Raw genomic sequence first — 24,369 nt, 5'->3', positions numbered from 1 at the left:
TGAGCTGTACTCCCTCTCTTTACTCATTGGGGTGCGACCAAGGGCAGAAGTGAGTTGAATTCATCAAATATATTTTCTTTCAAGGCTGGGCAACCTGCTATGAGTGTTATTAAAGGGTGTTGCTGCAGAAATTATTCAGTATGAGTGGCCATACCGTTAAAGGACATTCTAGGGCTGCCTGGCGTGAGTTCCCAGGGTCAGGTTGCTTATTTTCTGAGGGCCATTTCCAACCCTAAGGTGACATCTAGCGCTCTAATTCCCTCTGTAATGTTTACAGGATGGAAAAGTCACATTTTGGATGAAATATGAATTAATTGCAATTCGCCCCTGCCTCTACTGCTGGCATTTCTGGGACTGTACAGGTCTGAAACTGAACTCAGACCATAAGTTGCAAGTTTTCCACAGTAGCCAAGCAGGTATAAGGTTGTTAGATCACATTGAAGGGGTGTTGCTTTTCTGGATGTGCTCTACATCAAGTGACTTTGGGAAAGTTAATGAATTGTTGTAAGAGTGATCCTGCTGTCTAAAATTGTTTTCAGTTAAAATAAAGGATCTGTTGTTGCCTAGTTCTTCTTACCAGACCAGTTGTTGATTTTGTGGGTTTTGTTAGTGCTAGTGGAATTTGGATGCTTGTTACACTTTTTGCAATAGCTAGGAACGTTTATTTGCTCATGAAGTAAATTACTTGAAATTGTTGACGATCTGCCCTAACAGTTATGTTGCTACAGCAGATCCAAAATAATACAATCTCTAGTTATCGAGGTATTTAATAGCATTTTATGATTGCATGTTCAGTTTGGTTTCATTTAGCACTTGTTTGGAAATACTATCTTGTCTCACACTTGAACAGCAGATGGCAGAAATACATTGTAAATGACCCACTAGAATTTGTGATAGCAAGCAGTATTTACTGCCATAATAACAAACTTGTGTTAGCATAAAATTCTGATTTACATGTTCATTTGTATTGAATCTTGCTGGGGTTTCATTGGTAAGAATCGTAAGATATTTCCCAAAAATAATTAGGGGATGTTCTTTACAGTGGTATCAAAGCTGGTTTCCTACCAGCATATTAATTTTAAACTTCATTGCAACAGAAATATCATCTATGAGTGAAAGGGAACTAAGGTATTATACTCGTGAACAGAAGAAATCAAAACCACAGGTTCCATTTGAGAATCCATTTGCAGCAGATCAGGGATTACAGGTGGGGTTGTTTAGTAACAATGACAACTCTCTAGATTCTACACCCAAGCTATCTAGCACACCTAGACTCATGGGTGACGGGTAAGAACAAAGCTGGCTCAGTTAGCCCTAATACCAGAGCGGAGAAAAAAATTGATATTATGTTGCATATGATGTCCTAGATGCTTCCTAAGATGAATTGGGAAATTTCACAAGTCACTCAAGGTCAAAGTGGTGAAACAAGCTCCACAAACCAGTAGGATAACTTTGAGAGATGCATTACTACAGCAACGTCAAGATTTGTTCCAAGGCTTCTCCAACCTATTTTCATATGTGGGGAGGAGGCCCAAGTTGCTCCAGAGGTGCCACTTCCTTTGGTTGATGGTGTGAAGATTGTTTATGTTAAGTATGACACTGTTCCGGATGAGATTAAGCATCACTTATCATTGAACGGTTATCTAACTTGGTGGAAGAAAAGATGAGGTGGAGTTGAGAATAGGGCTTCAACAGTTTAGCACTTTCGAAGGTGGTGACAAATGCACAATCAGAGGTTGGGTTCAAAAGTTGGATAACTATTTGGCTCTTAAGCCTATGACAGAGAATGAGGCAAATAAGTTTGCCACTTTGCATCTGTATAAGACAACCCATAAGTGGTGGTACCATGGGCTAGTCACTCTTGGACACGATCTAATTACCACATACAATGAGTTCAACAACAAACTCATTGAAAGGTTTGACAAGGACCTAAAGTTATATTTTAGAGAGCTAGCAAAGTTGAGGCAACACAGTACACTTGTAATGGTTACTAATATTACAAAGAGGAGGTTGGTAGTCCTTTTTGGTGAAGGACTGATGGAGCCAATTAGAGGATGGGTTAAGGCCTTCGATCCACCAAGTTTGCAGGAGGCTATGAGAAAAGCTAGAGTATGGAGCCCGCTGCCTCAAGAAACAAATTTGCGTCCAAGAACTTTCAGGATGAAAAAGGTAGGAAGCATGATAACAAGGAAAATATTCAGCCCAAAGAGCACTCTTCAAAGGTGGAAGATGACTTAAAATAGGAGCGAAGGAAGAAAAATCTTTGTTTCACATGCCAAGGAACCATGCGCCCCAGGACATAAATGCTTGGAAAAGGTAAAAACAAATGTCAATTGGAGGTATATTCAACTAGTAATTCCAAATCAGAAAATGCAAACCAGCAAACTGAAACAGAGGAAACTGAAAAAGAGGAATCAGCAGAGGAGTCTAGGGAAGAGAAGGGAAGTGGAGGCATACTTGCTAGACTCTCTAGCCTTAAAAGAAATGATTCATTAAGGGTTAGAGGTATCTTGAAAGGGCAGCAAATTGTTGCTTTTATTGACATGAGAGCTACTAATAATTCTATTGATGAAGACATTGTGGCACAATGTGTAATGTCCCCCTTTGGGATTTGCCTTAGTTTATTCCTGAGACAACCATTCAGACTTAAAGTGAGAACTAGAATATCAAATTTAACCAAACTGATGACATCTCATTATTAATTTAAATTCTAAGAATAGTTCAAAAGATCAACTTATCTTGATAACTTTTTCTGATCTGTATACTTGAGATATATATCTCAATTGTTATGGTGCTGCTTAACTGATATATCTGTAGGAGCCTGCCACAGTGTGGTGCTCTCTCTGATTTAGATCTTTTCAATATGCAACCGATTATTGATATTGGGTCAACTCCTCAACTAGGTCGATCCAAAAGGATAAGAATGTTAGATGTCTTCTTGACAATATGAATGTTAGATGTTCTTCTTGACAATATGTAATATCCCTTATCTGGTTATTTCATGTTCTGTCTTCAGTTGGATAGATTACATAGAGATATTTACAACTTATATAAAGAAACAACCCAACTCGGATTGATAGTCACATTTAAGTTTATTAAAAGAAAATATAACGTAACTGTCTGTCATGATAGGTAAATACTAAATACACATTAGATGTAAAATTCTATTTTAGTGTAGTCTGATATAGTTATTGACAAATATGCTTAGTCACTGTTCCTGAATAAAGGCTTTAATATTGTGCGCTTGCATGTAAGAGGCTATGCCTTGGTCTGTTCGTTATATCTGATCTAATTCTTTATGTCTCTGCGATAATAGTGGACGTTGTTTCTGCTTGTCAAATCCTTCTTTTCATACGTCTATGCCCTTGCAAAGTGGTGGATACACCACCTTCACTGGGCTGTCTTAACACTCTGCTATGAATCAATAAGAATAACAAATCCCACATGATATACCTACCGAGATTCCTACATCATGCCCCCAATGGAATGATATCGAGTGCCTCTATATACCTTACCATAGGATGGGTTGTTTCCAAGAGACGTGCCCACTGTCTACCTTTACCGCACTGCTGACTTGTAATCGCATCCCTTCATTATTAATGCTATAGCGGCATCCATCCTTTGTTAATCACTCATTTTCCATATATAATCAATCTTCTTACTAACCAGTGAATTAATATATCTGGTCCACTATATTTTCCATTTCTTTTTGTCTTCAGCAAATCGCTGGTCTTAATCAGTGGTTATGTGATTTGTTTCTTAATTGCACCCTTTTAATTATTTATGATATCCTAGACTAAGTCAAATTTGATTATATTACTGAATATCACTGTCTATTGTGAGGGGACAATCTCTGACACCAGCAGTTTCCTTATATTTAATTTAATAATCAACTTTATTTATTGTTTAGGATGATTGCTATTCTATTATATATTGTTTTTATTGAATAGTTGTTTTTCTGAATTTACTTTTTATTATATTTGTTTTTTAATTACTTTGTTATTTTGTCAATAATATAATATTGTAAAATTTATATTATTATTTGATAAATATGAAATTAATATTAATATTTAACAAATATAAATTATATTAAATCTTGTTTATTATTATCATTAGGGTTTTATTTAGTTCATTCTATTCATATATATATATAATTGTATTATTATTTATTATTAAATTCTATTTTAAAACGGACATCATCATGTTTTGATTGTTTAGATGGGGACATCACACAATGCGAGCTCAAGACTAAGGAATTTGGAAGTTTCAGTCATGGTTGCAAATGGTCACAGTATGTCTTGCATAAGGAAGATTCCTAATCAAGGCTCCTATTGAACCACTACGAAGTCAATGATGATTTTTATGTTGCGAATACAAGAGGCACAAATGTTGTTCTTGGAATGCAACGGCTTCTTCTCATGGTGAGATCATCCTAGACTTAAAATCTAAGGAGTTGAAAATTTTAGAATAAGGGTAGAATGGTAGTGTTGAGAGGAATGACAAAGTGTCCCATATTACTACAAGCAAAGTGATGCAGGGAGTATCCAATCATGTGACGAAAACAAAGTCAAAACAAGGAAGTATAAAAAAATTTCAGATTTGGGTTAATCTCCTTTTTGACATGAACATAGAGTTATCATTTCATAATCTCTTGGGGGCTAGGACTCGACTTGACCGAGTCTAGGCAAGACTTGCGAAGTCCGAGGGAGTCCCGTCTCCTGGACTCAGCCAACCTCAAAAAAAAAAATTTTAAATCTCAAAATTTATATGCTTTTTTGGTTTATGACATGCCCCAAGAATATTCATGAAACATAACATGTAACTCCTCATCTTTATCTTCAAGTCAGTCTCATTCTCTTCATTAGAATATATACATGAAATATAAGTCATGTTTCCCTTTGTCTTTTTCCTTTCTTAGACTTTAAGTTATATGTCATGTAATATTGGCAGGCTGTTTGAGGGTGGTTTCATATCTCTAAGAGTTATAAAGCAAATGTATGTGTCACGTTTCCCTTTGTCTTTTTCCTTTCTTACACTTTAAGTTATATTTCATGTATATATTGGCAGGATGTTTGAGAGTGGTTTCAGATCTCTAAGAGTTATAATGCCTACTCTAGGTTTTCAATCTTATAAATTTTCAAACTTAGTCAAATTCCAGTAATCAGCAAGCTCCTAGCAGCATTCTCTCGCTCTCTCTATCTCACTCTCTTTATCTGCCCTGAACTCTAGTCCTATCTCCCTCCCTATCACTCTTCCTCTATCCCCTCACTCTAAATCTCTCTATCACACTCTCTCCTCTCTCCCCCAAGATCTAGGCCTATCTCTCTACCTCTCTCTCTCTCTCACCTGCAAACCTATGCAAGGGGTGCTACCCTCAACCTCGTTTAGTTGTGGCCCCCAAACCCCCATCAAACTATAAGTGTAAGCAAGTAATAGGTTAGTGATGAATCATGAACATAAAAATCTACATAATCAATATCCCTTGTTGCAAATCTATGCATATTCATAGTGAAAAATATTATGGCTGCTTCATCATCGAGGACCTATTAGATGCCTTCGTAGGAGGCATGCAGACTCCTCTGAGCCATAGACTTCTAGTTATTGTTTTGATATTTGTTTGGAACTTTTGGTGTCCTATATTTCAGATTTCATTAGCTTTTTATACATTTGACAATATTTATATATCTAAGTGTGCTATTTCCTTCAACTACAATTTGTGTTTATATTTACATGATTGATGTATACTTGTGTATGTGATCAAATTAGCTTCTATTTGATGATATTATAGTGTCTTTAAGGTTTATTTAATAAAGGGTGCATGAAACAAGTTTTAAATCCTTAAAAATCTCTAAATTTCTTGGGTTCTTCACTTGCTGAGTCTGCACCGAGATTTTTTGCCGAAACCTAAGTCGAGTCACCCCCATCGAGTCCAAGTCTTGTTTCTATTACGATGGTTGGATCTTGGTGGATGGGATCAATATGATGTGATGCATGACTTTGTGGACCACCACAAGGAGAGAAGTACTATTGGGACTTTGAGGTTGATGGGCATTAGTGTAATGGAGCCATTTTGGAAGTGAGTATCTATACCCAGGATCGTATGCATGGGATGCGAAGTAAAAATGCCAGAAGAGGCATACCATGGGAGGTGATGAATCAAATAGGTGAAAGAAATGTTGTTGTTACCTCTTTTTACAGTCACCTTACAAGTCCATTTGTGTTCATACAAGTGGTTAGGTACACTATTGAGTTGGTGACTCTTGGAAAGGCATTTTCAGCCAAGGGAATGATCAGAAATTTCATTTTGGCCAAGGTTTTTCAATGTTGCAAGTTGCAACAGTTGTTATTCTTTTTGAGTGATGAAATTTGAAAAACCAGAATTAAACAGCTGTAGCTCTAAGCATTTTCAAACCATTCAACCTCTTAACCCAAATCACACAATCTGTGGTTATCAGGGTATTTTACAGCATTTTCTGATTGTATCTTCAGTTTGGTTTCATTTAGCAGTTCTTTGGATAAACTATCATGTCTCAGACTTGAACAGCAGATGGTAAAAATATATTGTAAACAACCCACCAAAATTTCTAATAGCAAGTATTATCTATTGCCAAAATAAAAGACTTGTATTTGCAGAAAATTCTGATTTACATGTTCATTTGTGTTGAATCTGGCTGAGTTTCCCTTGGTAAGAAATTTCCAAAAACAGATTAGGGGCAGCGAGGTTGTAGGTCTAGAATTCTCTTGGCACTTGGTTTCACAGGACCTCTTTCTTCCTCAATCATGTTTCTCAAGTCTGAATTTGAATCTGACAAGCTTGCTTCCTTGCTCACCATGTAGTTCAGTATATCGATTACATATTTCCCTCCCCTTTTCTAAATTCATAAGGTATTCCTCTCCCATTTATTATTGTCTCTAGCTACTATCACCATTCCTCATCCAACAATGCATTGTAGGCCTTTTATGTGCAAATAAATGACTACAAAATTCAATAAAAATGGTTGGCTTTCAATCAAATGTAGAGGCTCATGCACCTCAAGCATCCTCTCTAACAAAATGAAATAACTGGCATATATTTTCTCAATAGGTTTGAGGAACTGCTTTGAAAATGTTTTGGAGAGAGCAAGGTGTGGTGACTGCAAATGAACATTTTCCCTATGTCTTTCAATGCATGTCATACACAACATGAGGTCTAAAAGATGTGCTTGTAAGAACTCTCCATCAAACGAGCCAATTTGAACACACATGTCGAATCAATGACAAAATTTGAGGCCCCAACCCTCAATGACCTCTCTCAAAATGATAAACTGGAAGTTTGCATCCTTAAACTTCCATGAACAATCCATGTCTCTAAGAAAATAGGAGCCAGAAGGGCATGTCACTATGATATTGATGAGTTGCCAATATCTAATACAATAAGATTTTGATCATTAAACAGCATTATGAAACCCTCGGTGATTGAACCCGTAATTGAATGTATCAGCAAAACCCTTGCCCTAAACATTGATGTGGTGCCTCTATTTGGATGATAGAGTTCCACAAACTGCAAACCCTAATGCCACAAGAACAAACCATTGATGAAACCTTGAATTTTTTAAGAAAATCTGCTAAAACCCTCGAAACACCAATGACCCCTAGAAAAGGATGACAAACTGATTGTTTGAGATACAAACACTCTAGGTGGCCTCCTTAGATAAACAAACTTTCCTACAAAGCAAGCATTACCAAATTCTGCCAACCACACTTGTAAAAGATTAAACCACTTGAAACTGGCACATCGATGCTTAGCACATCCTAGATGAAGAAAGCCATTTAAATTTTGGTCTTCTATCATCAAGCACACTTCATGAGGATGTTTGCCACTTAAAGTGGGCATATTCATTTCAAGGACACTTTTCTACCTTCCCTCTCACTAAAACCTTGTCATAAATTCCTTGGGCCAACTCCTCTCCTATTAGTGCCAGTTAATATCTGCAAACATTCATCAAGTACACTTGTTAACTATCTTATCCACTCAAACATAACATGGAATACATTGGAGGTATTTTCACTTGTCTTTGCCACTTAAAAATGTATCACATATTGCAAGGCACGCTCCATGATGGTTTCAACCACTTAAGCATTGGTTTGATCCTCCTAGGTGTGCTCTGCCCCTACCATTAGCAATTAACTTGCCAAGTACATGCATAGCGCATTCCAAATGAAATGAACATATAACTAAAAACAGTGTTCCACGGCCGTTGGGGACGGGGAGAAAGGGGGACGCGGGGACGGTCTTTGGGGATGGGGGGACAAAGGCAAAAAGTTTTGGGGACGGGTTTCGGGGACGGGACTTGGGCTTGGAGGGAGGAAACGTGTTTCCGTGGAACACTGACTAAAAACCTACAAATGTGCTTTTGGTTGATCTTAGCCACTTAAAACACTAATGATCACCTATTTGGCACACATCTAAGCTCTCTTTATAACCAAATACTGGTTAATTATCAACAAGGTGTGCTTCTCTAATCTCCTTTACACTCTACTTGGGAAAACTATGCTAGGCACATTTCTCATACCTCCTCACCAATTCTCCAACACCTCTAACAATTTCATAATCTTAGACTACCTTTCATCAATAGCTTGGATTCAATGGCTCGGCCAACGAATAATAAAACTTAAAGAATTTAAACCTTTTTCTCGAAATGAAGCAAGCACCAAACATATCGTGGATGAAATCATGATAGATGGATTTCATATGCAACATTTCACCAAACAAACATGAAGAAACATGTTAGCAGGACTGTCATGCCCATCTTTAACCATTGACAAATGCCACAAAAACACAACCAAATCATTTTTTCAACAAGCATCGGTAAAAATTGCAATGTAACATACACACAAGGGTCATCCTCAAAGAACCTTAAATAACTACTATAGTTCATTCAAGGAACTCCAATCTTAAGTGGGGAAAGGATTCTTTATCACAACTGATCAATAAAATCTATGCTGACTGTGCATTATTAATGACAATGGGGTCAGACTGTTTATTTGAAGTTTATTAAGCAAACTTCCTACTTACATCAATCTACATCTCACAAGGACTATCACACTAAAAGTTTCGTAGGAGTTCAACACACTACTTGGTTGTTCGGCAATTTGGATGTTGTGTTAGTAAACCCTTGACTGATTTAAGTTCCCACACTTTAAAGGCTTTCTTTCCCCAAAAGGAGTACCTTACAAGCACTATCAAAATCACTGAGACATGCCTTGTATATGCTTTGTAGACAAAATAATTAGGTGAAAGTCTCCAGTTTGAAATTCTAAAATCAAATGCTATGGAAACGAAAACTCGGATCCAGGAATAACCTGCTTAGATTACAAAAGTACACTCCTCAATATCATCTTATAGATATATTTTGATTGCTTGATTTCAACTGGGAAGAATGTGCATTATGCAAGCTCAACATGTCTAAGTAAACTGAATGTTACATAAGTGCATAATCAGTTGTACTATCCTATCCTTTTGTCATTGTGTGCTATCTCTGAGTGGAAAGCATAAGATGGTATGAAAATTATCATGAACAATTAGTCAGTTCTTTTGAAGAAGCTCTAAATGCAATACTATTGGCCCATTAGGCCATATCTGAAATGGAATAGTTATCATATTTCCAAACGAAGGCTGGTGGAAGATACAAGTTTTATGCTCCCATTACAAATCTATTCAAAACAACAGTCTTCTACCTGATACATATTTTCGAATCAAGCAACAAAGTTTGTCCATTCCATCCAGAAGAAAACCAATAGTTGGATCACTTGCATCCTGTCATCACAAAGCAATTAATTTTATTTTTGAATAAAAATGCACTCAAACCTTTTAACACTTCATCCAATTTATCACTTTTTCATGAATTAAATGCAATTCACCATCATAAGTGACCCATCTATTTCAAATAAATTATAAATTTTAAACACAAATACACTGTACATAACCACTTACTATCTCTACAGATATGGTGCGTGTGGATTTGGATTTCACTGACACAACACCAATGTGTTGGAAGTACCACATAACCTCAGACCGAGCGAGAGCTAAAGCCGAAAATACCATCTGAGAAAATAAAAAAATATAAACACGTGGAAGTATATCCAGCACAAAGGTAGTATGAGAATTAATGCAACTAAATAAACAGCAATAAAAAATGACGAAAGATAAAATAACATAGCAACTTCCAAAAGAAATGTCAGCATTGCAATGTGCATCATGTTATTCTCAAATAATGGCCCTTGCAGTAAGAAAATAATGCAGATTTCAAATAAAAAATAATTTTAAGGGGATAGAATAGCCTAGCATAAAAGGGCACCCACTTTGTTTCCTATAAGAAGATTAGTCTCCTAGCATATTATTTAGGAGTTCAAAAAGTATTGGGTTTCCTTCCCTGTAACATAGCATCATTTGTTGCAATTATAATATATAAGAATATTCAGTACTAAATAAAAAGGAACTTTTATATATTATTGTATAGCATTCTTTTCACGTGGATCTTGCATCACATAGCAAACGCCATAAGCAGACTTCAGGAACTTATGAACAAAAAATAAGGATCTGGATACAAACAAGTCAAGCACAGTTGCAAATTCTATGTTCCAGCACAAACATATTATTTTTGGGTCCATGTGTGCATTTGCATGAGCATATATCATTGGTTTCCATTACAACACCTAGGAATAATCAGCACCAAGTATAAAGGAACTTTATATATAGCAATATTTTCATAGAGATTTTGCATTGCATAGCACAAAATAAATTAGACTTGAGGAACTTGAAAACAAAAAGCAAGGATCTAGATACGAACTAATCAGGTACAGTTGCAAATTTTACATTTCAAAATAGGAAATTTTCTTACTTTTCTTTTTTGTGAGTGTGTATTTATGTTGTTTGTGTCTCTATGTGTGTATCTCTACCACAGTTACAAGACTTGCCCAGAGTCAGCAAGTACTTAGACGAGTGAGTCTGGGTGAGTCACTGAGACCCAGACTTGACTCCATTCACAACTGGTCACCCTTGTTGAGACATGGACCAGCTAGGACTTGAACCTAGGACCTTCCATATGCTGCTGGAGTGCTCTACCACTGAGCTACTGGCCCCTCTTGGACCAGTCCATCGTCGGTCCGGGTGTGGCTTATTTCCAACACCAACACCTTTCCTTAAGCCACACCTCTCATGTGCTTGGGGCTCCTAGCCTGGACCTGGCTCTGATACCATGTTGAGACATGGACCAGCTAGGACTCGAACCTAGGACCTTCCATACGCTGCTGGAGTGCTCTACCACTGAGCTACTGGCCCCTCTTGAACCAGTCCATCGTCAGTCCGGGTGTGGCTTATTTCCAACACCAACAACCCTGACTATAGAAAACCCTAAAAGCTTGTCATTCCTTCTCCAAGGGACTGAAAATGATGCCCTTCACATGCAGACATGCAAAATGTGACTGTAAAGAAGGTGATTGCCAAAGATGAGTGGCAAATCTGAATCTGAGTCAAAAATCAACCAAATGGATCTAAGAAGGTATATAAGTCTTGTAACATTAATGTTATACACACGAAAAAAATACAACACTTGTGATTCATGAATCACACATTTGTAGGTAGACTTATATAATGATTAACCAAAAAAATGCCCATGATACATGCATCATTCCTGTGTGCCAATAGCTGATAATGAAATCATGATAACAAAAAGTAGGATATAAAATTTAATTTTTAAAACTAAGGAAACAAATACCAATAAGATGGTTATCATCAAAGCTAAATAAAATAATATTACGAAAATAGTCATTTAAATATGTCACAGAATACTATACAATATGTATCCTGCATATGATGTATATTAATTAAATGTTACACAAGAACAACTGGGAACATTGAATGGAGCGAAAGAGTGACCATTAAATTGTGGCTCCAGCTTATACGGCAGCGGTATCCAAGGCACTTGCTGGTCTGAGCAGAGACCCGAAAGAAGGCTTGGTTGGAGATGCAATATGCATTCCCACAACAAGGAAAAATGGAGATATGAAGCAATGACCTTAATGAGAAAGAAACTGGCAAGGAATAATATGCAAACATATGCCTAGTTTGTAAATTTCAATGGAAATCTCTTCTCTTCTGCGCAGATTGAAAGCCTGCAAGAGATCGTTAAAGGCATTCAAATCATGATCTTCACCCTTGGCTGACAGGATGACAATGTAATCAATTTTAACTCTATTACAATATAGAGGGAGCCATCCCCTCGGACAGGAATTTGCCAGAAAAATAGTAATAATAATAATATAATGTTACCCAAACCTAAATGACAAAAAATGTTTCAGAAGAAAACCTTGCTCTTCCCTCATTGAAGACCAACATTGTGACAGTAATATTTTTCATCTCCCTTCAGACTTTTGACAGTCTAGTAAACTTGTATCTTATTCTAACCATAACAATTGATCCAAGAAAGCAACATTCCTTTCTTGGATTCTTTATAAGTCAAAAACTCGTTAACCAATATTCCCATATCATTCTTTTGCAATTTTATTCTTCTCACACTATAAATATCTGTAAGGTCAAATACTAAAGATTGCTGCCCAAAGTTTGATTGCATGCTCCACTAATTATTATAGTGATAGACCCTTTGAAGGGTCTTCAAACACCTTGGCATACTTTTCAAGGACTATTTTTTCAAACGATAATTGATTGTTATATTAACAAAGGAGAGGAATACTCCTTGTATAAGCAATTATAGAAGATCTTTTCATAATGGAAACGATCGAGAACTAAAGACGGAATAGAAAGATTCTAGAATCTAAATACTAACTGACTTACATAATAGAAAGTTACTAAAAACTAACTAAATGACTTGAATGACCATTATAAGCTAATTATTAGAATATTTCTTAATACCCTCCCTTAATGGTCATTCTACTAACTACCATGCAAAAGATTTGTCATAATCTGCTGGTCTTTTGGCCATGAATGCATAGAAGGCTGATCCCTTCTCTAAATGCTCTATGACATGAGCCTGTTGTTGAGCCCCTCCCTACTTGGATTTTTGATCAACCAATTGCTTTCTGCAAAACTTCATATGACCAAGTTTACCACAATAGTGACATGTGATAGATTTCAGATTCTTTGAAGAATCATCAAGTTTGCCTTGTGCTTTCTACTAGCTGGAATCGCCTTTGCCTTTTCCCTTGGCAGTAAAATCCTATTTCACACTGGCTGTCTCACTGCTACTACCAAACTACTTCTTCCGCCTGTCCTGCTAAAAGAACTTGTTACACAAGTCATCAAACTTCAAGTCAACATTGGTGGATGTAATGTTGAGAGTTTCGATGAAGTGCTCATAGCATTGTAGTAAGCTTTTAAGCGTAATAACCACCATATCCTCTTCTTCCATCTTGCAACCAATGGCCTCCAATTGATTGTGAATGTCTTTGATCTTCATTATATGATCTTGCAAAGAAATCTTGTCATCCATCATAATCGAGAACAACATATATTTAAGAAAGCTCTACATTTATTTGACGTCTCATGCATATCCTTCAAGTGAGTCCAAATTTGTGGAGCAGTCTTGCCAAACGGCAATACTGAAACCATCTCATCAGTGACTAATAACTTGAGTAACATAACTGCTTCACAATTACGCTCATCAAACTTTTCCTCTTCTTTGCCTGCCACAATGGGACAAGCAAAATTACCCAAAACAATCTGATCTAGGCACCAATACTCAAAAATGGTGAGCATCCTCAGATTCAAATGTTGTAATTCTTGTTGTTAAACGTCTGAGTGCCTTTCAACATGAAGTTGGGTAATGAAGCCATCCCTCCTGCTATCTAGAGACTCGGAAAACGAGAAAAAAAACTTAGCTTCTCAAATGCCTTCAAATTTTGTTGATAAAAAATTAGGAAAAAAAATTGAAACCTACAACATGTTTTTAAAAAATTGTGCAAAAACACTTGTTGAGGCAAACTCAAGTTTGATAAAAAATCAAAAAATCAAAAAATCTGCAAAAACTCATGTGCCCTAGAAAACCTAGGCACACAAAACACGATTTTGTGAAAAAATTGTCAAAAACCCAACACTACTTTGGAGAAAAATAGCAACACCCACGATTTTGTAAAAATAATCGTGCAAAAACTTAGTTCACCCTAGAAATTCTAGGTGAACAAAAACTTGCTGATCTACGTAGGCAAAAGTAACCAAGCTTGAATCTTTCATGCATACAGCAGAGAAAAAGAGAAAATAGGTTGAACTGGCACCCAAAAACACCCTTCAAAGCGGCGCGATTTCCTTCAAAACGATGTGATTTCCTGCAAAAACCCTTGACATGAGCAAAACCTTCAATACGGCAAGAACCTTCGACATCCAGTCACAATTTATAGTGAAAAGAACCTTCGACCAGAGGCGCGAGTAGAGAAAGCCATGACCCAAGTAGGAAAAAATACAATGACTTTAACAAAAATCATTAAAACCTCCAGTCAATGCGATCTTCACACAGTGAAAAAAACCCTTCATTTCACATAGTGAAGGATCTGCGATTTACAAATAACACAAATCCCACGATTTTAATCGTTGAAAACATCAATCAAAACAAATCTAGAAATTGCCATGAAATTTCTAGGTAAACTGTCCACCAAAATAGAAACCCTCAATTTTATTAAAAAAATAGACCAAAAAAATTCGTCCATCAAAAACCTCAATTCTACAAACAAAACCCACGATTTTTTTTTTTTAAAAATCAGGCAAAAAAACTCCTAAAAATTACCTCAAAATTTCTAGGTTTACCGCGAAAGTTTAAAAAAAAAATCACCATAAAAGAACCTATGCTCTAATACCATGAAATGATAATTGATTGTTATATTAATAAAGGAGAGGAATACTCCTTATATAAGCAATTACAAAATATCTTTCTATGTCGGAAACGATTGAGAACTAAAGACAATAAAAAGATTCTAAATACTAACTAACTGACTTACAAAATATAAAGTTACTAAAAACTAACTAAACGACTTAAATGACCATTATAAGCTAAATATTACAAAATTACTTTAATATTTTTTATGTTGCATATTCAATGCTTCAATGGTTTTTCTCATGTCATAACAATTGGCAATGAAATTGCTTTGCTTGATTTTTAGGATACCATATGATGAAAACTTCTTCAAGTACCCTCCAGATAATTACATACATATCCAATGTTTTCACTTAAGTGTAAAAATTATCTAGCTGAATTTCAACCAAACAAATCTAGATCTAGGTCTAGATAACCCATCCCCTCAAATCAGCCCTAGGACAGCTCACGCAACCCAATCCAAATCATGCACTACACAACCCAAGCATGCCTAGGCAAATAGCGCACTGACTACAAAAAAAGGCATTTGTTTTTAAGAACAGATTTTGAAAAGGAAAAATAACCCTAGAAACTAAAAAGTAACCGATAGTCATTAACACAAACTCCTACCTTTCAGTCCAAATATTCAAAAGTCATTCCTTGTCATAATCAAGGTGGTTCCTTTTCCGGAGTGTTGAAGGATTGTTAAGGCATGTTTGAAAAGTATTATTAAGGATCAAACTCCATGCATTAAGTAAATTCATTATTCAACATTATTTTTTTATAAGCTTCTTGAAATTCTATTTCCAATTTTCCTATGTTTCTTCAAAATATTTTATTGTTGTTTATGAAATGTTATTCATGTCTTAAGATATCACCATTGTATTGTTGTTTTTCCATTTTCTTTTATTCTTTAATTAACATAGCCTTGGATTACAACTTCGTTCAATTTTCCTAATATTTGTTTATTTGAAAACATGTTGCAACTATACATATCATAGTTACAACAGTCAACTAAACTCAGCAAGTCCTGAGGCGTGTGAATCTAAACAAGTTTGGGAGACTCAGCAAACAAGTACTCACCAGACTCGCAAGTCCTAGTGCAAAAACTTGACCGCGGCTGGGTAACTCAAAAACATAAAAAGTAAACAAAACAAAACCAAAACAATAAAATGTTTTTGTCTTCTATTTGTCTTGTACACCCTAAAAGAAAATTAATTTCATTTTCAAGCCAAAAGAGAAGAAAAAAAGAGAGTTTTCAATTAAAATTGGATTGCACTGAAGGAAAACCAGCAAGGATATTCAGCAAAAACCGATGGTTATATCACATTTGAGCATATTCGTAGCTAGTTTTGTTGCATCTAGAGGAGTCTACAAAGGATTGGGAGAGCTCACCATTGATTTTAAGCAAGCTTTAAGAGGTAAGTTTGTATTTTGAAGAGTTTTTTTTGTTTTTTAACAAAAATTCCATTTCTATTTTACATTTCTTTTTCCTTTTTTCTATTTTGTTTTAAATGGACCATAGAACAAACCCTAGGTGTGTTTGATTTTTTGCTGAGAAAACCCTAGGTTTTTTGTGAAAATAATATTAGTTTTATAGTTGCAAACCCTAAAAATGCGATCGTGAAAATGTAGAGGAGAGCGAAATGGCAGGAGGGTTTGAATTCTAGGAGGGCAACCCTGTAATGGTTAACATAGAAACGAAGGAATTCAAAATCAATTTGTCTGATATCGTTGATCAAGTTATACTGGCTTTCAAACAAACAGCAGTAATTAGGCAAATATTGGGAAAAAGAAGAAGTAGATTGGAGATTGGCAATTGGGTCAAAGAAAACTGGACCAATGTGAAAGAAATTTATTTTATGCAAAAACAATTTTTCATGGCAGAATTTGAGAATGAAATAGAGAGGAATATAGTATTAAGTGGTGGCCCATGGATGTGTGGGAATTCATATGTTTTTATAGAAGAATGGGAAGCAAATTTTGATCCAACAGCAATGGATCTTGTTTCCAAACCCTATTGGGTCCGATTATACAATCTTTCCTTTGAATATTGGTGCGAAGCAAGTTTAAATGCAATCAGGAATAGCATTGGAAGCACACTCAACATCGATATGGAAGAAGATGATTTGATTCATCATGCAAGAATACAGATAATTTCAGTTACACAGATCCCAAGGAGAATAAAAATCAAAACTTCTGGAGGCATATGGACACAAACAATTGATATTGAAGAACAAAGATTTTATTGGTTCAGATGCAAGAAGAGAAACCACAATGAAGAGGATTGCAAGATTCCTCCAAAGAATGTTTGGAGACGCAAACAAGACAATCAAATTATTATTGAGAAGGAAGAGACAACAAAAGATAGAGGAATCGGAATGACCCTAATGGGAATGAAGTGAACAATACAAGGACTGCTCTGGTGGCAGCATAGGAAAGCAAGGATGAACAGCCAAAGAAGATAGAAGCAATGGCGATGATTGAATATCCAGCAGAAAACTCCCAGCAAATCCCGACTATGGAGATACCGAATGAAATTATTGAAGATAAGTTGGACATAATTGAAATTAGAACAATAAGTCAGTCCCTTGTAAACATTGAGGCAGGGACCTCCAAATTAAGGACAGGAAGAAAGACAAATTGAAAGAAGAGGGAAGAAGATGGCCTTCCTCTAGATCAATCATCCATTAGAACAGGAAGAAAGACAAATCGAAAGAAGAGGGAAGAAGATGGCCTTCTTCTAAATCAATCATCCATTAGAACCTATCTTCTGAGATCCAAGGGAGGCAAATCTTCCCTTGGAGGACAATGAAGGTTCTAACTTGGAATGTTAGGGGCTTAAATGCCCCTAACAGGAGGCGTATGATCAAGCACCACTTGGAAAGTCAATTGATCGATATAGTCTTCCTGCAAGAGACCGAGCTATCAAAGGAGAATGTAGAGGCCTTTGTGAAATTTTGTTATGTTTGGTCAGGCTTTGCCAGGAACGCGGAGGGAGCGTTTGGAGGGCTATGTGTAATGTGGAGGACAAATAAAATCTCAATGTCAATCTTATCTTATTGCCACAATTGGATCAAATGTGAGGCAAAAAGTTTGAATTCAAATCTTAACTTTCTTTTATACAACATTTATGGACCTGTCAAATCATTAGAAAAGAAGGAACTATGGAGATCTTTGGGCACTGACTTACAGGCCCAACAGAACAAGGCAATTTTAGCAAGAGATTTTAATGCTATACTACACCTGAGTGACAATGTTGATGGTTTAGGGCGAATGGCAGAATCGCACATTGATTTTAGCAAGTTTGTGGGGGCAAATGGATTGACAGACATTGTACCAACAAACAGGAAATACACTTGGACAAATTGGAGGAAAGGAGTCTCTAATATATCAGAAAGATTAGACAGATACCTTATGACTGAAGAATGATTGGAAGATCCATTATTGTCAAGTTCAATAATAATACCAGTCCCAATATCAGATCACTTCCCAGTGGAGCTAAATACATCGGAAGAAGTGAGGCCTATCACAACTCAGTTTAAGTTTGAGAAGATGTGGTTCAAATAGTCAAGGATGGCAAATATTATTTCTGCATGGTGGGAGGAATCTAGACATGTCAAAGGAACAAGGATGTTTGCGTTTTGCAAAAGATTACAATTATTGAAAGAAAAGTTAAAAACATGGAATAGAGAGGTTTTCAAAAACATTTTCGAGAAGAGAAGAATAAAGGAGAAATGGAAAGCTTAAGCAAGTATGTAATAGAACACGGAATGACTCAAGAGAATACAAGGAAGAAAAAGCCATGATGAAGGAATATGAGGAAATACTGCCTAGGGAGGAAAGCTTTTGGAAATCAAAGTCAAGAAAAGTGTGGTTAGAGGAAGATGATCAAAACACCAAGTTTTTTCACAATTCAGCAAAAATGAAGAGGAGTTGGAATAGAATAACACAAACCAGTCCCAATGATGGGAGAGTTGTAATGGATAAGAAATGGATATTCAAAAGGAAGGAATTATTTTTTTTCAAGATCTACTAGGAGGCATTGGAGATGCGGACAGCCTTAATGCAGATTTCATTAACTGTATTCCTCTGCTTATAACTGATGAAGACAATAGAATGCTGCTGAAAACAGCCACATTGGATAAAGTCAAGATTGCCACTTTTCAAATAAATCTTGACAAGGTCCCAAGACCTGATGGATTCACTGCTCTAGTTTTCCAAAAATGTTGGGGATATATTGGCAGGGACATTCTAGCAATAGTGGAGGAATCCATAAAGAGGAGGCTGATCCTCAAGGAAATGAACAATAACCTGATCCCTAAAACACAAGAGGAAAAATCTTTCTGTTTTTCGTCCCATATCTTTATGTAATACCATATATGAAATAGTTGCAAAGGTAATGCCTAATAGGTTAAAGAAAATCCTTCCAAGAATCATTTTGCAAGAACAGAATGGATTTATCCCAAATACGTATATAGCAAATGGTATTATTACAGCTCATGAGGTTCTTCATTCAATCAAGAAGGAGAACATGAGAAGTATGGTATTAAAGTTGCATGTCAAAAAAGCCTATGACCATGTAAAATGGAGAGTTTTAATCCTAATACTCAAAAGATTTAGATTTGGTAATGAATGAGTGGAATGGGTGTTCAGTTGCATATCCTCACCAAGATATTTGATGCTAATTAATGGACAACCATATGGATTTTTCCAAGGGGGGTGTGGCATACAACAGGGTAATCTATTATCACCATTCCCATTTGTGATAATGGCAAATGCATTGAGCAGGAAAATAGGGGATGTGGCGGCCTCCAAGCTGTGGAAAGGGATTAAGGTGGTGCATTCTCTTCCTCCTTTATCGCACCAACTTTTTGCAAACGATACTATATTGTATGGGAGAGCATCCTTAGATGAGGCCATGGTCATTAAAGAAGTACTGAATAATTATTGCCTAGCTTCAGGACAGCAAGTAAACAAAGACAAGTCAAGGATATACTTTTTTAATATTGGCCAGACAGCACAAAGAAGGATTGCCTCCATCCTTGGCTTCGAAGTAGAGAAACTTCCAGCCACTTATCTGGGAGTGCCTTTGTTCAATGGTGCCATAAAAAACAACGTGGAAAAAAGTGGTGGAAAAATGTGAGAAAAAGATAGACTATTGGAAACGCAGGTGGTTAACAATGGCAGGGAGGCTAACAATAATAAAATCTGTCTTAGCTGCAATCCCAATTTACATGCTCTCAACAATGGAGATAACTAATAAATCAGCACAGGACATTACCAAAAAGCTCAAGAATTTTCTATGGGACGGGGCAAATGAAAACCACAAGATACCCCTTCTCGCCTAGGACAAAGTTGAATTGCCAAGGCATGCGGGAGGATTGGGAGTTAGGGATATAATAACTCAGAATCGTGCGCTGGTGGAAAAACTTGTTTGGCAAAAGTATAGGAGACTGGAAGCTCTATGGTGTACGGTCTTTCTGGGCAAATACAAGGACGGGGAAAATCCAAAACATATTTTGACAGTAGCTAACCAACCACATGGTTCAGCAACTTGGAATCACATGATAAAATGTAGGCACATAATTATAGATCACATTTCTTGGCAAATCAAAGAAGGGGGTAGGGCAGATTTTTGGAGAGATTCACAGAATGGGTACGTTCCATTGGTCGACGTCTTGGGATTAGAAAGAGCAAAGGATGTATTAGAGCCAATATGGGGCAACCTAGTCAAGCACTACATGGAAACCATTGTTAATAATGGCGTTAAAAAAATTTCTGAAATCTATGGAGGAATTAGCACCAAATTGCAGACAAAGATTAAAAGAAGAATTAGACAAATGACATGTTATCTTGGTAGAAGGAACCGAAAAGATTTTCTAGTGTGCGGCGAAATCAAGGAAATATTCACCAAAATTGGGATATGAAATCACATGGAGTGATTGGGATCGCTAACATTGGAACACTGACCTATGTTGGAATCCCAACATTCTTCTCAAAGCAGGGGCGTTTGCTTGGTTGGCGGTGCAAAACAAGATCCTAAAAAAGGAAAGACTAATGAAGATGGGTTTTGCAGGAGCCTTTCGGTGCCCGATGTGCTATAGAAGTGAAGAGAATGTTGATCACCTGTTTGTACAATGCGATGCAACACAACAATGTTGGCAATTCGTCCAAGGGAAGATGAATTACTACGGGCTTTACTAGCAACTCTAAAAGGGATATTTACATGTTGGCCAGCTTTATGTAAGAGGGCAGTTTGGGGGGGATTATGGTATGCTATCCCTGCAAACATAATCTAGATACTGTGGAAAGAGAGGAACAATCAGATTTTTGACAGTAAGGAAGTCAATATCATGACATTGTTGAATAAGATGGAGATAGCAATCAGTGAACATGTGAAGGTGGTGGTTTACTCCAAGAAACATGATGTATTCACTTCATGGGATGACAGAATGGTGAACGCGTGGCAGCATTTGATCCCGCCGAAGGCACAAACCTTCACAAACCGGAAAGAGAGAATAGGGGTGCGATGGCGACTACCACACAACGGCTGTCTCAAGATGAATTTCGATGACGCTTCATGAGGGAATCCTGGTCCCTCTGGCGCTGGGAACATCTTAAGGGACGAAAGAGGCAGGATGGTATGGGCGGACTCTATCAAGCTAGAACAAACAACAACGCTGAGTTCTCTACATTGTTGGCAGGAGTTGCCTGTTGCAGAGAGAAGGGACTGCTGAGACTAGTCATCAAAGGAGATTCAATCAATGTCATGCAAGCTATCATGTTTGGATCTGCTCCTAGTTGGAAAACCCAAATGTGAACCGACAACATACGAGAAATCTTGAAAGATTTTGAGGATTCTTCAATCCAGCATGTGTACAGGGAGGCGAACACAGAAGCAAACTTCTTGTCCAATCATGCTATACATCAAAGTGAAAGATCCATAATTAGCGGAGATACCAAAGCTTGGAATGGATTGAATTTGAATTACGAGGTGGAGGGATAAGATCAGAGGACTTCGGCAACAACTTTCCATTTCACAGGATCAGGATCAAAGATTTGGCAAATCTTTGTTGGTATTAATAGGGGTGTTGAATGTAAGGCAAAGGCCTATATATGCACCACAACGTAGACAACCTTAAATGGGTTCTGGCTTGGTGTAGAAGATGTTGGTGTTGGAAATAAGCCACACCCGGACCGACGATGGACTGGTCCAATAGGGGCTAGCAGCTCAGTGGTAGAGCACTCCAGCAGCGTATGGAAGATCCTAGGTTCGAGTCCTAGCTGGAGTGCTCTACCACTGAGCTACTGGCCCCTCTTGGACCAATCCATCGTCGGTCCGGGTGTGGCTTATTTCCAACACCAACACCCCCCCTTAAGCCACACCTCTAGTGTGCTTGGGGCTCGTAGCCTGGACCTGGCTCTGATACCATGTTGAGACATGGACCAGCTAGAACTTGAACCTAGGACCTTCCATATGCTGCTGGAGTGCTCTACCACTGAGCTACTGGCCCCTATTGGACCAATCCATCGTCGGTCCAGGTGTGGCTTATTTCCAACACCAACACACCCCCTTAAGCCACACCTCTCATGTGCTTGGGGCTCCTAGCCTGAACTTGGCTCTGATACCATGTTGAGACATGGACCAGCTAGGACTCGAACCTAGGACCTTCCAACACTGCTAGAGTGCTCTACCACTGAGCTACCGGCCCCTCTTGGACCAATCCATCGTCGGTCCGGGTGTGGCTTATTTCCAACACCAACATAAGATAGCATCAGAATACATTACCATTGTAGGATGCAACCATAGCTACACGCAGGATTCGATGGAGGAACAGCTTAAGGAGATTTTTGTTGTAGAGGGTGATGTGGAAATGGGTGTGGTGAGGAGTATGATCAATGAGAAGGTTCGGCCTGTTAGAGAAATTTGTTTACACCGTGGCCAAGACTACAGGAGACCATGAAGCCACAGAAAGGGCGGTCAAACGAATGGTGGTGCCCACACTTAGGGAGATTGTCGTGGAGGTGCAATGGGAATTGAACACTACTGCATACAAAGGATGGATAGAAGACGCATTTAGTGTGGAGGAGGGCCTAAACAACAATGACATGTATGACGCAATCAAGGTCATGAGGGTTGGCATCAACAGGAACAATATGGAAACATACGAGTATATAATGTCTATAAATGGGAGTATATCCCCTCCACAGCATATCGAGAGATCACGGGAGGTCATTGAAGCCATCAGGACCTTATTGTTCTCCCTCTGCAACTGAAATGTTATCTTTTGTTATGATCAATATAATGGTAGCTACCCCTAGGTAGCAATTTGCTTTTAAAAAAAAGTTGCAAACCCTAGATTTTTTATATTAATTTAATTATAAACCATGTGTTATTTTTTTTCTTATTTATTATATGTTATTGCAGCATTCTTTAGATCCATGAATTTTCTTTAGATCTATAAATTGTCCCGAACCCCACTTAGAAGGGACCCTTGTTGGAAACATGCTATTGTTACCCCTAAGCAAAAGAAAGGAGAGGTAACTTGCCTTCATTGCAAAACAATGGTGTTTGAGGGAGGCATTAATAGTTTAAAACACCATCTTGCACGTATCCTAGGCCGAGATCCTAATCCACGCCCAAAAGTGTGTGCTAAGGTTATGCACAAAGTGCAAGTTCACTCAGAAATCTTTGAGCAGCAAAAAGAACTAAAAAAGAGCCAAAGAGAGGAGATGGCAGCCATGGTGAAACTAGAGAGTCTTTTTCCATTCCAACAGTTCGCCCATCTTAGAGTGCTACCAGTGCTAGTTCTAATGGTAGTGGTAGTTGCAGTGACAATCTTAGCATTGATCCTAGAGTTTGTGCATCTTGATTAAATTCATATATTTTGCCACGCTCTAAATGAATTCCCAACTGTCACTTGATAGCATGGGTTCGAACAAAGATAAACATGATGCAACTAAAACTGCAATTGGAAACTTTTGGTTCTATTGCACCTTTTTATTTCATGCAACCGATTAATTCTCTTTTTTTATTTCTTTTAGAATATATAGCTTCATCTTTGTCTCTTGACTTTTTATATTTAGGGGTATGCTGAATTCAAATTTAAATTCTCCATGTTACAATACTTTATTTAATTTATTTCTTTTAGGTCTCTTAATTGGTGATACATGGTTGATGCCATTATTATTTGTAGGGCGGGGTTTAAAGCCCCTAATGGTAAGGAGATAAAGACCACATTTTGTCACAAAAGGTGGTTGATGTGAAAGCCACAACAAAGAAGCAGCAATATAATGGTTGGGCGGATAGAAAAAATAGAACATTGATAAATTTTCTTGTTTCTTCCTTACGTAATTGTACTTCTTGAAATGAATTGATTTAGTGACTAAGATTTTTCGTTTATGCTTTATTGAATCATTGATTTTGTTTATTTCTCACGTGGCACAATGTTCATCAAATCTATAGATGATTTAGGAAACACCAAAAATGCTGAATTCATTTGTGAAGCTTTGGAGGGAATCTTGG

General features: G+C 37.3%; 1 protein-coding gene and 1 non-coding gene across 4 annotated transcripts in view; both read right to left on the bottom strand.

Annotated features, from left to right (window-relative positions):
- Positions 1-24,369, bottom strand: part of LOC131070921 (probable protein NAP1) — a 258,974-nt gene that overhangs the window by 76,247 nt on the left and 158,358 nt on the right. For all 3 annotated transcript variants that reach the window (XM_058006606.2, XM_058006607.2, XM_058006608.2), the window contains 2 exons: positions 9,974-10,084; positions 9,718-9,796 (listed from right to left, as the gene is read on the bottom strand). In XM_058006606.2, the coding sequence (XP_057862589.1) occupies positions 9,718-9,796; positions 9,974-10,084 (190 nt within the window). The remainder of the gene's footprint in view (positions 1-9,717; positions 9,797-9,973; positions 10,085-24,369) is intronic.
- On the bottom strand, positions 22,485-22,555 carry TRNAT-AGU (transfer RNA threonine (anticodon AGU)). Its single transcript has one exon. It is a non-coding gene; the product is annotated as a tRNA-Thr (tRNA).

The sequence above is a fragment of the Cryptomeria japonica genome, chromosome 1, assembly GCF_030272615.1.
Source record: "Cryptomeria japonica chromosome 1, Sugi_1.0, whole genome shotgun sequence".
NCBI lineage: Eukaryota > Viridiplantae > Streptophyta > Pinopsida > Cupressales > Cupressaceae > Cryptomeria > Cryptomeria japonica.
The sequence above is the reverse complement of the archived record's forward strand: the minus strand, read 5'-3'. Positions and strand labels throughout refer to the sequence as shown.